The 15,881-nt window shown below is 37.2% G+C and overlaps 1 protein-coding gene across 1 annotated transcript in view; it reads right to left on the bottom strand.

Annotated features, from left to right (window-relative positions):
• Positions 1–917: 917 nt before the first annotated feature.
• snx29 (sorting nexin 29) overlaps positions 918–15,881 on the bottom strand; it is a 270,710-nt gene continuing 255,746 nt past the window's right edge. Inside the window, exon 21 of the mRNA XM_002937686.5 lies at positions 918–1,250. Coding sequence (XP_002937732.4) covers positions 1,121–1,250 — 130 coding nt within the window. The 3' untranslated portion in view covers positions 918–1,120. The remainder of the gene's footprint in view (positions 1,251–15,881) is intronic.

Raw genomic sequence — 15,881 nt, 5'->3', positions numbered from 1 at the left:
AGCATTTTATTTCCATGAAACCGTAATTTGAGAGCTTTGAGGCTGAAAGTCTTTTATGACACAATACAATTTGTCCATAGCCATTTTGTGACATTCCACTATGGAACAATGTTCTTATGATGATGTCCCCCTTGTTAGTCTTGTTTTTTGGGGTCCCAACCTCCCAAGTTCTCTCAACATCCCAATCAGTAAACACATAAGGCAAACTCTTATAATCATAAATTTAAGCAAACAAGGCTTCCTAAATTTATGTTTAAACATAATTATGCTGTCCATTTAAAATAAATTATACAGTTTCATTTAAACAAGACAAATTTATATGTTTAGAATGTCAACCTGCAACAATCTGGCAGTGAGCTATTACAAGTTGTAGATGGAAAGCTGACAGTTTGGCACCTCCTAGTTTGGCTCACTGATTTATGGCAATATTAAAAGTTGGCTACGACAAATAATGAAGCAAAGTCTGCTCAATCTGAATGTTGTACTATTCTAAATGTTTTACAACAGGCTCTTTCAAAAAAAAAAAATGTCCATCTTATATTTTAGCACTGGCCTCCTTTAAAGTAACACTAAAATTTTTTAAGTAAAAAAGCTATTCTGCCCTGCACCAATAATTGCCCTATCCTGCAAACCACTTAGTATTTTGAATGCTTTAATAGAAAATACCTGCTAAAACTTGGCTTCAGTGATAGGAAGGAGTAGCATCCACTATGCGACGATAGATTGATCGAGCCTAGCCTGACTCCGTCCTATATAGGCTCGATCAATCGATCGTCGCATAGTGGATGCTGCTCCTTCCTTCGCTGTATCGCCGTAGTTCAATTGACAGGAAGCCAAGTTTTAGCAGGTATTTTCTATTAAAGCCTTCAAAATACTAAGTGGTTTGCAGGATAGGGCAGTTATTGGTGCAGGGTAGAATAGCTTTTTTACTTAAAAAATGTTAGTGTTACTTTTCCTTTAAGGTTGCTCATGAATGTAAATCTCAATGACAAACAAAGTTACTTTATACAAAAAGAGGTTGTTTTTATTATAATACCCATATCTGTTAGAGCTGAGATTCCCTTGGCATTAATATATTCAGCACAGTTTTCTCATCCCCCAAACTGGAGAAACGCAGAGATCAAAGGTCTCCACTCTGAGGCTCCACATTCCGTGACTCTCTTTGGTGACTGCGGGATAATTTTGGAAATCGTGAAGCCACTTTTGATCGACTGCCTTTGCCAGTTTGTTCTGCGGTGCCTTGTATGTCACTGGAAGAGAAAAAGAAAAAGGACAGTGGCATTCACAAAGGGGTTTCAACAAGAGGTTAGAAGACGTGCTATTCCATGCAATTATATGAGCAATATTATTATCTGAGAAACAGTAATGTAATAATCATTTGAGACTGCTGTGTAGGACAAGAAACCTAGGGAAATACCTTATTTCAATTGTGAACACATTAGGGACACCTTCTTGGTGCCTTTTTTTTCCAAGAAATGGGGTACCGTAACAGTCCCTGTGTGCTCCCTAACACTACACACCAGAGATAAATAACTGGTTATGGCGCTCAGTGTACCTAAAGTCATAATAAAAGGACACAGCAATGTGCAATAGAGACATATGCTGTTGGCTTCAGCATCAAAATAAGTCCCTTTTATCATCTTGCTGAGAACATTTTTTTCCCAAGCTGGAGAATGAGTATGAATTGAAATGACGCTCTACTTAGCAGTTGTCTAATTAAAGAGGACTCATTAAATGATGAAGTACATTAGCAAACCATCCCTGCTGCGTGCTCTTAGCTTCCTTGGATTCTCAACCTAAGAGACATGATTGGCATTCTTTATATACACGCTGGAAAATTAGCCTTACCAATCTCATTGCTTATTCCAAGAAACCATTTTCCTGCTCAAGCTATGTGTAAAGCCTCCTACTGTTCTCATAAAGGCCTTTCTGGGATCTGCACCTGGGATGTTTCAGGCAGGAGATATGGCAGGTGCATGAAAACGTATTAATAACCTGTGCTACTATATCTAACACTTACACCGTGACAGCTAATACAGGTATGTATCTATTATCTGGAATGCATGCACCAAATTACTGGGATTTATGTGAAGCATCACAGCTCAAAACTGAAATAAAAATATTAATGTAAAAAAAATGTAATGCAACAAGATCAAAGTATGCCAGCAGGAAAGGAGTTAAACAGATGCTGCTCAGAGTCCCTTTGATCTATGCTGTGCCATGAGTATAGTGGTGGTAAAGATCAAAACACTGGCACACAAGAGTATAGCAGTTTCCATAAAAAAATAAAACACGTAAGTTTCAAACTTGCTGATTTATGACACTGTAAAGCAACTGCAGTATATACCGGTATATGCTTTAAAGGATCGTAAATTAAAAACTACTTTATAAACACGATTATTAAATAGATTTTGTTATTTTTACAAGTAAAGGCATAAAAAGGCAGACAAGTCTGACTGTAGTCTCAAGGTAGGGTTCCCACCTTTTGGGCTGGTGGAGGGCGAAGGGTGGAAGACGGGTCTGTGACACTGGTGATTGGCTGATAGCCGTGCCATTCTCTGCAGAGTTTTCACCCAAACTAGGCTGCCCAAATGAAAATTGAACAGGTTGCAACCCTATCTCCAGGATAGACAGGTTCTTGTGTATACCATCACTGTTTATACTGGGTGATACCAAACACTATGGGGCAGATTTACTAATGCACGAACGGACCGAAAGCGTCCGAATGCGTTTTTTCGTAATGATCGGTATTCTTGCGACTTTTTCGTCGCTGTCGAAACTTTTTCGTATGTCCCGCAATTTTTTCGTCGCCATTACGACTTTAGCGTATATTTTCCGCAACTTTTTCGTCGCCGTAGCGAGAAAATCGGATTGGTTTTGCCGCCGTTTACAATTGCTCAATACGAAAAAATTGCGGCGGCGATGAAAAAGTTGCGCAAAATCCGATAAAGTCGTGACGGCGACGGAAAAATAGCGCAAAGTACGAAAAAAAAACACGACTGCGATGAAAAAGTCGCAAAATTTTCGTTTCCAATCCAATTTTTTCGGGATTCGGATTTGTGGATTAGTAAATGTGCCCCTATGTGTATATATATTTGGCTAATAATGTTCTGTCTGAGGGGGGGGGGCCCTTATAACTTGGTAGTATGGGGGCCCATGATTACGGATGGTGGCCATGACAGTTCTTTACCAGTGGATAACTACAGTACAATAAAACTGGGTGTGACTACATTCAAACTGCACAATCCCCAAGAAAAACTGCATGACAGAGTTATGGAGGCAAATTAGACAGCATTCCTTGTCATATACCTACAAACAGGCATAACAAGCAAACTATGGAGGTGCATAAAGAGACAGCTACGTATGCTTCACATACATAAGTTTGTCTTTTATGCACATTCAGAAAATATTACAGTACCAAAATAGATATTGAATTCATAAAAAGGCACTTCTTAACAAATGCATACAAATGCAATATATCCATTCTAATGCGTTCAGTATGCATTTCAATAGCCACAAATTCACGGTCTAAGGGCCTTAATGCAATAAAAGTTGTACCAGGAGAAATACGCACAATGTTAAGAATTTTTCTTTTCTGTGAGTTTTTCCTATTTAACATATTGGGCAGTTAATGATAAAACTTCTACACAATAAAACAGTGTACATAATAAAACTTCTAAAAAAGTTTGTTTTGCACCATAAAAATGCAACCTTTAAAAAGGTGTAAACATGTTTGCTATTCACAATTAAGTTTTGCAACGTAACAACTGCCTCATAATAAATATTTCAATAAAAAATGTGAATTTATGATTTCTGTGTAGGGTATAATTCCGTACATGTAACGTTTTCCTTTTGTATTATTGTTTAAACGTTATAATTGCATTTTATTGTGTGCTAAGCTCTTTCCTCCTACTGAGGATTAACAGATACTGTGTTGATTGGTCAGAAATGCGACCCACGTTATGTGTAAATGCAAATTGCCAAATTGTTGTAACAAGTGTGTAGCTAATAATTGCTGCCCAACAGACGTATTTCCGTCTATATGCTACAAATGCGGCACGTACAAATGTACATGCAGACACCAAGGGGGTTATTCACAAGGTTAGAAATGGACTAAGAATTCTGTTCCCAAAAGCCCCACTCCAGTTGTGAATTCAGTGTTTTTGTACACTTTGGTGTTTATCTGTCAATCATTTATGAACTGGGAGTACCATATCTGAATCAACCATCTTGTGAACACACAGAGGGGAATGTTTCTGGAGACTCAATCTTGCTTGCTCTCATAATGTCGAATTCAGAAGGATACAGTGGCGTCAATGAAAAATACTGACTGCTGTTTTGCAAATAAAAAATCTGAAACTTGCATTAAAGTATTAGTGAACTTGGTGATGATTCTCTTAGGATAAACACCTGACTCCATTTTAACTTCAATTTCAAGCTAACTTTATTCTTGTGGACCTGAGGAATATAAATAAGAAAAAGTTGCCAAACCACGGGAAGAATCTAGAAAATCCAGCTAGAAGGGCTACACTGATGGCATTCAATAAAATAAGTTTGAAAGCATTGGATTTCAGTAATGTGCATTTAATATAAGTTTCCATTATTATTTAAATCGCCTTTTATTACAGAACCATCACTTATTGCAGTGATTATTAATAGTTCAGTGTTATTTTTTTGGTATCAGCCACTGCATCCTATTCTGTTCATAGACCCACCCTATTCAGTGCCTACCTACAGCTGACATTTCAGCTTTCCAGCAAAAAAAAAAAAAGGCTTTGTATAAGGACAGCTACAATTACCATAACCTTAAAATAACATAAGAGGGTAAGATGACATCTACATTGCAGGGAGATATAGGAATAAAACTGTCACACGTGTGCATTTGATGGTAAATTTAAAGCACCACATGAGTAAAATTGTCATCTATGTGATTTCTATGTGTTTCTCTGACATACGCTGCATTTGTCAAACATTTTATAGCTAGAGAACTGTCATAGCTCTAAAAATGCACTCACGCTTCAGAAAATGTTTAATAAATCTCTTTCTCAAATAGGTATTATTATTTATTTATAAAATGTAAAAAATCATTTGCTTATATTTGGCCCTCAATGTAATCCTCTTTGCACTAACAACCGAAAAATGGGGGCATTCAGAAAGGGTAAAGTAAAACTGAAGAAAGGTCAATGTAGGGCAACTGTTGTAAAATGTCCCGATGTTTAGCCACAGGCGCCTTAGACTTGGAGGATTTAAGATCAAATGTGCAACCACTCCTTTTAATATTTAACAGCAGTCGACAGCTAATATTTACTCTTTAAATATTCTATAATAGCCTGGAGAGTTTAAGGCTCCCTCCTGTGCTAAGTGGTTAGGCTGGACAAGGAAGTTCAACCAGTTTAACCAATCCCTGAGCGGTTGAGCAGGGCCTTAACTCTGTGGGTAGAAATGATAAATAACCATGGACTCCCCACAAATATTAAAAGAAATGCTTGCATTTTTTATCTTGAATTAGAATGAACTGAGGACTGCAGGGAAACTATTGTCCTGTCTTCTAGGTGTTTAGGGGATTATGATGAATCTCAACACTGAGTTGAGGAAAGTGATAGAGCAATTTGAAAATATGAAGTGAAAATGTTAAGTATAAGGCTAAGGAGCAAGTTAGTCATGAAAGATAGATCTCTGCTACTGCCGGCAACTAACCTCTCCAAAAAGCCTTTCCACTAGCAACAATAGGAGTAGCCGGTGCAAAGACCTACATATCACTTTGGTTTTCTGAAGTTGTGTAAAGTTGTCTGCAGGCTGAAGTGATGCATAGGCCTTTCCACTGGTGACTACTATTGTTGCCAATGGAAAGGCATTTTGGAAGTGTTAGTTGCCAGCCAAAGAACAGATCTATTGCAGGTGACTAACTCACTCCATGGGCCATCAGAAAATTTCAGAAAAGTAAGCAAGAGAGAAAAACAAAAAGAAGAAGAGAAGGGAAATATAAAATAATATGGGGGGGGGCGAGAGGGAGACAAAAAACAAGTGGAAATGGTGAGAGAGATGTGCAACATAAGGAGGGAAATTTAAAAAGGAGACCTTAAGTGAGTAAAATAAATAGAAAATAAAAAAATAAAAAAATCAGTATTGACAAAATCAAGCACAAGCTATGTTGCACACAGTTTGTGTAGCATGTGGCATGCTGGGTAAGAAGTCTGCAGAGTCTGCACTTTGTTTTGTAACAAGGGGACACTTGGGCCAAGTGCACAGGGCTCAGAATTCTTTAGTAGCCATAGTGTTACAGGAGCAATCCAAGTACTAAACATGTACTCCACAGTTACAGCCCACCTCTTTCCAGAGGCAAAGATTTGCCCACGTAAACCTGTATTGTTAACCCATAATATGAATCCCTCCTCCATGTCTATCTCTGGGCTTGACAGCCCAAACTGTATTCCTCGCGCATGCCAGTGAAGTTCAGAATCCATGCTGTGAGGGAACATCTCATTCCAGTAATTGCAGTTTTGATTTCTAAAGCTTTTGGCCTGGATGTCCAGAGCTGAATACAAATTCTTGTAAATTGATTTACTTGCACCAGTAGTTCATCTGTGGAATGCCTGACTGCTGCTTATAGCCGTCTGCTGCTGCACTTTGGCGGGTTGCGCTTGTAGAATTACAGGTATTTACCACTTGTAGCATGTGTTTAATTCTCTCTGTGCTTTTGGATATGTAACAAACAATGCTTTTGCATCCTTTTCTACAATACAGGATTCCCCCAATGTATTATATAGATAGAAATCTATTTATATATAATTAAAAACTACTGTTATTTTAACCTCGGCTCGAAGATGGAATTTCTAATACAGATTTAATAATGTATAACTACACTACAAAAAATGCAAAGAAAAATGCAACATTCAACAAAATCTAGTTTTATCAGGTTTCCATGACCGCATAATAAAAAATAAAGATGCTACAGTTTTGCCATTTCTAATTCCCTCACTGTTTTCTTGATTGTCATGACATATGACATTTATTTTTACTCATGACAGATGACAACACAACCATATCTCACATCAAAACCAACCCAAAGTGCCACATTCGCTTGAGAGTACTGGAATCACAAATGGGAAAACTAATGGTGATGGCAAAGGATGTGACACTTTAACTTAAATCACTGGGATAAACGCAGAAACTTGGTCAAGAATACAGCAATAATGGGATCACATTTACAGTATAAAAGGAATAATGTAAAATGAATACTTTAAATATTCCTGGCATTGTAACAAATAATTTACTGACAAAATCGCATTTACTCTTAAATCCAACCATACTGTGAAAACCAGTAAAGCTCTGGTTATCGAAGGACTGACTCCCACAATGCATATCTTTCTCAAATACATTGGTAATTACCTAATATGGAGACAATTATTGGGTTTAAATACCAACAATTTAAAGGCTGCTGTACATTGGATCCCTTACACGCTGAATGGCCCTCACCCACATTCATGGTGCTTTAAAGAGTTTATACATCATTCGCATCATTCCCTGACCCACTGGAGTTTGCCAGGTTCCTATCACATTCATACAAGGATCAAAGTTATCAGGAGCCAGTTAACCTGTCTGTGATGGAAGAACCTGCAGTTAATGGAGTAATCCATGCAAACATGGGAACAACACACTGCAAGCTACATTCAGACATTGTCGTGGCTGGAAACCAACCCAACACACCAGCACTTTGCTGTCCAGCCTGCCACCCTGCTGTTATATGGTATTTATGTATCAAAAAAATATATTCACTTTATAAACATGATTATTTTTTGGAATTTTTTTCAGTTTCTGTACCTGTAACAGGTGTTTTTATTCTTTTGCATTCCATTTTAGTTTTTTTTGCCACACATGAGTTAGCGTCAAAATTTAGCATTTCACCATTGGTTAATTTTTTCATAGAACTGAGGCAAAAAATGGCAGAAAAAAGCGCAAGAAGAACACAGCAAAAAAAAAAAAAAAAAATCAAAAGCTCATTCACTTCAATGCATTCAGAGTGAGAAAAACGCCCACTGACTCATGCATTTAGAATTAAAAAAAAATTGACTCTAATGCATTTGGCACAAGAAAAAAATGCTCATTGACTAATGCATTTGGAGTAAAAAAAAAAAAGTTGCGTGGTAGCTGTGAAGCATATTGACTTGAACGTGTTTTACTAATTTTTTTGGCAAATCAAAATGGAACAGATTTGCTCATCACTAGTGATAAGCAATCATAGTAGAAATCATTCCGCAGTATAATATAGGACTATTTTAAAAAGGAATTAAGCCATATTGGCTGGCTTTACACTCATGCATGCTTGACGTGACATCTCCGTTAGACACTGGTGAAGTTCATATGATTGACAAATGCGTGCACATATGGATGCCCCTCTACTGCAGTCATGTCAAAACATTTTTTAAGGAATGATTTAGAAACATAGGATTTCCCATGGAAAATCACTGGTATCTTAAAACTTGCGAGTCAATATTTTCTCATGTTTTAATGTCTGATTATTTCGAAAATTGGCAGGCATGGTTACACTCATTAACATTATTCATTGTGTTCATTCTATCCCTAAATTAAAGCACAAACATTCTCACTCTAGCACTTCTGGTAAATTCCACCTTAAGAAAATCGCGGTAACTGCAGATTAAAAGGAATCAGAGCAGAAAAGCAATAGGAGAGAGCAGGTGCAACACAGTAAGAAAAGCTTATTACCCTGACTGCAGATCTTGTGGTATTATGAGCACACATTGTAAGAATGTATTTACAGATTTACAGAAAAAAAAGATATATATATACATATATATATATATATACATACATATATATATATATATACACACAGCTATTAAAGATAATCATATGCATTTCTTTTATTCCTGAGTGTTACGATGACAGTGACGGTTCTTCAATACCTAAAAATATGATATATAAATATGATATGAAAACAAAAACTTTCATTTCAATAATTATTTGCCACAAATTCCCAGCTAGATAAAAGTAGAATTACGACAGTAGGTGTAAAGTAATTGATTATTTGCTCACCCTTCTCGTCTTTTGATTTACAGATACTTGTATACATACTGAGAATCTGTCATGGTGCCATGCATGTTTTTCTAAAAATGTCATTAAAAATCATTTGCAATCTAGCAGAATTAGAAGGCAGGGGAATGGCTGATAAAGAGAAAGCACACAAGAGGAGATACAACCACAGGAACCAGAGAAATATCATTTCTGAATCATTATTGAACAAACTATTGAAAACAGAATTGGTAATTAAGGCAAGTGGAATAGCTCACTCAGCTGGCAGCACTAAAATAAACCTACTCCTGGCAAAGAAAGGCTCAATAAGCAATGAATCCCACCGAGTTTAAAACTAAAAATGAATAATAAAAAGTATTATAATATCTCTCTATGACAACATGAATTCTAATAATAATCTAAAATAAGTGTGAAGCTTGGCATACATCATATTAAACAACACAGGGCGGAAAATGAATACATTTTGGTGATTGTGTTCTTCTGCTATTGATGCCTTAAGAAATACCTTGACTGTAATTGCTTTAAATCACAGGAATAAACTTGATCACAAATTAAAAACACATAGGAGAGTGAGAATCAGTTATATTGTTATGACTACAATAAGAAAACAATTACTACTACTAACTACTTTTTATAAATTACATTGTATTACAAACTTTTTAAACTTCAATCATTCAAAAAATGGAGAAACTGATTTAAATATAAATATATATAAAACAAATATAAGCAGAAAATTGAGCATGTTTCATTAAATATTGCAAGCCAATTCCTACAAAAAAAATTACTCTACAGGGAAAAAGAAACAAGACTATTAATAATAATAACAATAATCATTGTATGTATATTCTGTGCAAAATGCTGAAAATGGAGGCAGCACATATAGCAATAATCTGCAACTCTGAGGACTCCATTGCTTGGCTCATTCCTTTTCAGCTCTTTCACTGCCTTGTCCTTTCCTTACTCTGCAACAGCATTAGTCTACTCTCTTACAGACCATTACTATCTCTCTCGCTCACCAGCAGTCCTCTTCCGTTCCCAGTTAACAGCAGACCCAATACTCTTCCCTCTACCTCTACTACCGGTCTACCCTCTAACCCCCCATTAACAGTGTACCCTTTTAATCCTATTACCACTCGCCCTCTTCCATCTATCACCAGCTATCCCACCTTTTCCCATCACCAAGTAACCTAAAGAACCATCTAATCCCTGTTATTTCTCCATTACTATCATCACTTTTCAACATGAGACCAAGTGAACACATTTTCTCATATGCACAGCAGTTCCACTACCCTCCTCTCTTCTTACCCCACTATCACTAGCCAACCCTCCTTTCCTGATAACCTTTTGGCCCTCTTTAACCCCAATGACCAGCTGTTCTAGTCCACTTTTTTTTTTCAATTTATAGGTAGCCTAAAACACCAGTCCATTATATGTCCTGCATCCTATCAGCAGCTGCACAATGTAGCCACTGACTTCATGCCTATCCTCAGCATCTATACGCAAACTTGTATCCCTGATATCACCACAAGTCTAACTATTCCCTCACTACTTACCTTTCTGCACCAGCTATCACAGTCCACCCTCTCTTCCATTCATCAGTAGCCTTAATATAACATTATCTCCCTCTATCTCTACTTTTCCTATCTCTGTACCTGTGCCATTCCTTTTTTATTCATCATGGTGCTTAGTTTATTATGTCTATTATGCTAGTGCACTGATAACTGGTACATTTTTTTTTTTACCAATAACATTATTTAAGTCCAAAGATTTCTCTAGCAAATTCAGAAATATTTGCTGACATTTCTATATATAATTCAAGATGAAGGTCTATGTCACATGTCACTACCAACTGATAAATCTAATGTCACCTGAACAGGTCATCTAACTATATAACTGCTGCCCATTGGTCTGCCTAATTTACTAATCCTACAGTAATCAGACTGTTAGAGCTGTTTGCAAAATTATTTAGAATTTAAAAATAAACTTGTTTATTGGGAGAAAATGGGTTACATATCAGGCTCTAATTCCTTATTTTACTAATTCTATAAAACATGCTTTTACTGCTTCAGTCTAAAACAATTATATTAACAAGGCCATTGGGTTTTCTTGTGCTATAGAGATTTGATTGCAACTGGCTGCCTGCAGGTAAATGGTTCTAGTTTTGTTGAAGAAAACTGACTGCTGCCAAAATGAATTTCAAAAACCCTTTTAGGAAAAAAAAGGAACAGATGTCCTTTTTAGCCAAACAGTCAGAAAAAGCAAAGAAATCCAGTCATGTTCTGAACGTAAGCTATTTTACAGAATCCAAAGGATGAAAGATTAATGGAAGATGCCTAACAGAGAGTTAATGAAATCTTTTGTTACACAGCTACACTCATGTGTAAGCAGGTATTGAATCCAAAAATATCTCTAGCAAATTCACAAATTTTCACTGACATTATTCTGTAATCCATCTGAAGGGCTACGTCACACTTTACACATGTCACTGCCCACTGTCATGAATGGGAAGTGCAGAAGGTCTCCTGGAACCCTTGAGATACTGTGCCAGTATGGATTATACTGTTATAATAAATATAAAGGCCACCCTTGCAGTTGGGATTTATAGCAGAACTGATGTTGCAGCATGCAAGCATTAATTTTATTTCTAAAGGGCAAAACTGTGTTACAGGTATCAAACTGAAAGCATGCAGCCTTCACTTGTGAGAGCTTACAAAGCAAAGCAGATGAGGGCATGATGTTCTTAATGCCACCAGCAGAAACAAAGATAGCTTGGGTACATCTGAGCAGTGCTGTACAATGGCTCCTTCTCAACAGGACTGGTGCCAAGTGAAGGCTGGTGAAAGGTGTTACAGTGATGATTCACACTATGGACAGTGGAGGACTCAGGTCAGATTTATAAAAGATCAAGTTGAAGATTTCAGAAGGAGGCAGAGATTAAACTATATAGTGTATTCACTCTTTAAACAATTTCAGTTTCTCTTTACTGCTGCTTCACACTTTTTTAATGTAATAAAGGTATTGCTGTAATTAGCATTTTAAGTTATAAGGTTCCTACTGCATAATGAATGATTGATGTAAAAAGATCTGATATAAAAAAGGCATTACATGTTACTTTCATACTACATACATATTTTGATATAGGTTTGAATATTACAGCTGGTTTTGCATGTCTAAATGACTGGTAGGACTGGTAGAGGGGCCACCAATGTGCCTCCTGGCACTTGCCCATCAGACAGCCCTGTATTCATCAGGGGAACACGACTCTGTGCCACATTCCAAACAATCCAGCAAAAGGAACGTCAGCAGTCAGGGTAAATGAACTCAGGCAGGAGGAGCACTATCCAGTCATTTAAAAAAAAAAAAAAAAAAGTAGGCGGTTCTGACACCTTCATATACAGTACATACTGTTGGATGAAGGACAGGAAATTAATAAGCCACTTCAACCCAGGGTTATAAAAGCAATAGTACTTACTTAGGAAAAAAGTTGATTCTAAAAGCAAATACATATTAGCAAAAGTGTGAACAGTCAATGATTTTCCTAGACTTGTTTTATTGTATTACATTTACAAACTGCCACAAAAAAGGGCATTAGCACAAAGGCCATCGGAGGATTTGGCCCCTCTATTCATTAAATGGCACTTGCCAAGACCTGTGCTAAAATGGACTGTTAACCCTGAATATAAATGTAACACTGGGTACCACTTACCTTACATAAGATTATATAGGACAGGGCTGATCCACATGGATAACAATTTGGATATGGTATAGTACTCCAATAGATTTATTTTCGTGTTCTCCATTAGGTATGTGCCATTAGGTATGTGCCAAATATTGGCTAATTACCAAAGGGAGCAAGTAGCATGCAAGTCTCTATTTTTCAGGGCCAAGCTAAGTTGAAAGGGTGCCCAAGGCAACCCATCCTCAGATGCTCCTGCCTGCTTCTGCACATGACAAAGTAAGCACAGGTTGGCGCACAATGACGAGGAGCGAAAGAGAAGAGAATCATCAGCATTTAACATCCTCCAGGACTCTGAACTAGGGGTAGGCAGCCAGAAGTGGTATAAACCCAGTGTCCCCACCATTGTGCCCTGGGCACATGCCTCTTCTGCCAACGTCTAATTCCAGCCCTGATATGTTTTATTCAACTGTGATAATTTACAAATGACTGACATGATAATACTGAATAATTTTTATTCATAAAGTTATTTCCCTGTTGATCGGCTTGGAAGAGAACTTTGGCCTAACAGGCATCTACAGACCAGCAGGATTTCAATTTAAAAGTATCCTCTGGCCAGGGAAATGTTTATTATTCAGAGACACACTGTGTGTAAGAGGCACAGACAGCTTGTCTTTCATAATGGAGGCATATATTAAAACATGCTTTCCAGCTCATTTTTATAAGAAGTTCTCTCTTTGTAAATATTGTGTTCATGTGGGGCAAGCACTAAATATGGTCACTTCAATTGTATTTATCTTCTGGAAAAGGAAAAGAAACAAAATTAAGTAATGAAGTGGAAGTTTTAAAATATCCAAATATGTTTGCATGCAAAGTTATACTATTGTTCTGACTAAACATATCACCAAGTGTGCATCCTTCAAAAAACCAAATATGTTTAATTGAAAGTGGTTTTGTGTGAAACTGACTGTGGGGAAAGTGTGGGGACTGCGCTTGTGGACGTACATGAGCCTTACTGTCTTGTTATTACAGAGAAAAAGCAAAAATCAGTCAAATATAAAGAATCATAGGTTTAAACAGGACTGTGTGCAAAGGCATTTCCGCCATATTTTGGACCTGTCTGGAGAAGGAGTTTAATATAATAAATCCAATAGCTGTATTGTTTGTTTACTGTGCTTGTTATTTACCTGAATGTAAAAACCCACAAAAGAAAACAGACAAAGTCCTGGTTACAGAGTGACTGGCCCAACTGACACATTAATTACACACAAATTGGATCTGGAAAATGGATCTGTCAACTAACCTTTTCCATTTCCATATACAGTCATTTTATGTAATCGTGGTTTTGCCTATTGTGGCGATGGCTCCTTTTACACAAGTCTACAAGTAACAAGAAATGACAGCCTTTATTCTATCATCTTTGAAACCACATTCACACTTTGTAGGCCTCGTCCAAGCCTGGCGTATATTTTTGTTTTAATCAATTAAATGATACCTGAACGAGAACACTTTAAAGCATCGCCAGTCTCCTTGTACATGAAGGCAACTGTCATTTCCAGTCTAAATCATCATGAAATCTCATTTTCAGCTTGAAAGGAAACCTCAACTGTAGCAATGTTGAACTTTAAACATTTTTTGTGTGATAAAGCAACAGAAAAGCATATTAGACATCTTAAATATGGAATCATTTCCTCTTTTTTTTCTGAAGAGCTACAAAAATGCAATTTCTTCCTGACACTGTAATCATATCTGGGCAAACTCTCCATATTACCGAAAGAATATCTGCCACTTGCTGAGCAACAGATTCCTTTCAGACACAAATGGGTTTTTGCGGATATAATGATTGTAAAAGCCCCATGGAATTTACGGTTCTCTGCACATGAGAAGGAGAATGGAAATTTGCCTTTGTTTTTAAATCCCTTGTAGTACAGAGTGATAGGACGTTTCCTGAAAAAGAAAAAGCATTTGGGCTGATTTTAAATAGGTATTTTTAGTAAAGCAATCAATTCTTATATAGAAAGAACCAAATGCAGTTCACAATAACACGTGAAAGTAAATATTTAAGACTAATGCATCCCTATTCACAGAATGCTGATTGTGTGAGACTCTGTGGGTCATTTCATTTCATTTAAGGGTCATTTATTACCTGCAGGGCAAGATGCAAAGTGCAAAACACATGCACTATCCACTTGTATGGTCCCTGCCCTGTAGAAGAATTGCCACAACTCTCTGCACTCTTGCATGCAAAACATGAATACAGCACTGCCTGTGTTTGATCTATTCATGAGGGGCAGGCAGAGTCATTCAGACATGCATGTTAGGGAGCACTGGTGGATGCAAATTGGAAAATGGCCTTGCTACTGCCAGTAAGCACCAATGCTATGCTCTGCACCTCACACTATATTTATCTGGCATTGAAATCCAGCCAGACCCCCAACAGAAGCGCTCGTTAAAGGAGCACAAAGAAGTGTACCTCTTGCACTGCTGTCTGGGGTCACAGTAAATAAAACACTGCAAATGAATGAATCAAGAGGGACGTATTGGGGGGGCTCATAGATGGATGTATGGATAGTAACAGTCAGTGTTGGACTGGGACTCAGGGGCCCAACAGAAAACATTATACTATGGACCCACTCCCCAAACTATTTTTCATCCACTTCTTACTCAGTCTCTATATTTTCCTAGTTTTTTTTTTCTTTACACACTATAAACTATTTTTCTAAATATTAAGTTGCTTTGTTACCATAGTAAAATAAGTAATGACCATGAAGTAGGCCAAATGGCCAGAAGCAGGAGGGCCCACTGACACCTGGGCCCACCGGGAATATTGCTGGTATCCCTGTGGGCCAGTCCGACACTGTTAACAGCGGTATCTGTTGCACATTTGTCACCTGTTTTTGTGAACCAGCTCTAGGCTGACATTCAGTATAGAGCATTTGTATATGGTCTTAGCTGTAGAACTTAGCCATCAATATACAAAACAACGGAGCAATATGGACAAACACTGACCTGAATATGAGCTAATATTTCAATACTACATTAATGCTTTTACTGTGCATGCTTAAAATTTTGGTTCCAGTTACAAATAATGAGCTAAACTATTACCAGTTGAATAACTAAACATTCAACTAACCCTTATTTTGGTTCTTATATT

Source organism: Xenopus tropicalis, chromosome 9 (assembly GCF_000004195.4).
Source record: "Xenopus tropicalis strain Nigerian chromosome 9, UCB_Xtro_10.0, whole genome shotgun sequence".
In the NCBI taxonomy this organism is placed as follows: Eukaryota; Metazoa; Chordata; class Amphibia; order Anura; family Pipidae; genus Xenopus; species Xenopus tropicalis.
The sequence above is the reverse complement of the archived record's forward strand: the minus strand, read 5'-3'. Positions and strand labels throughout refer to the sequence as shown.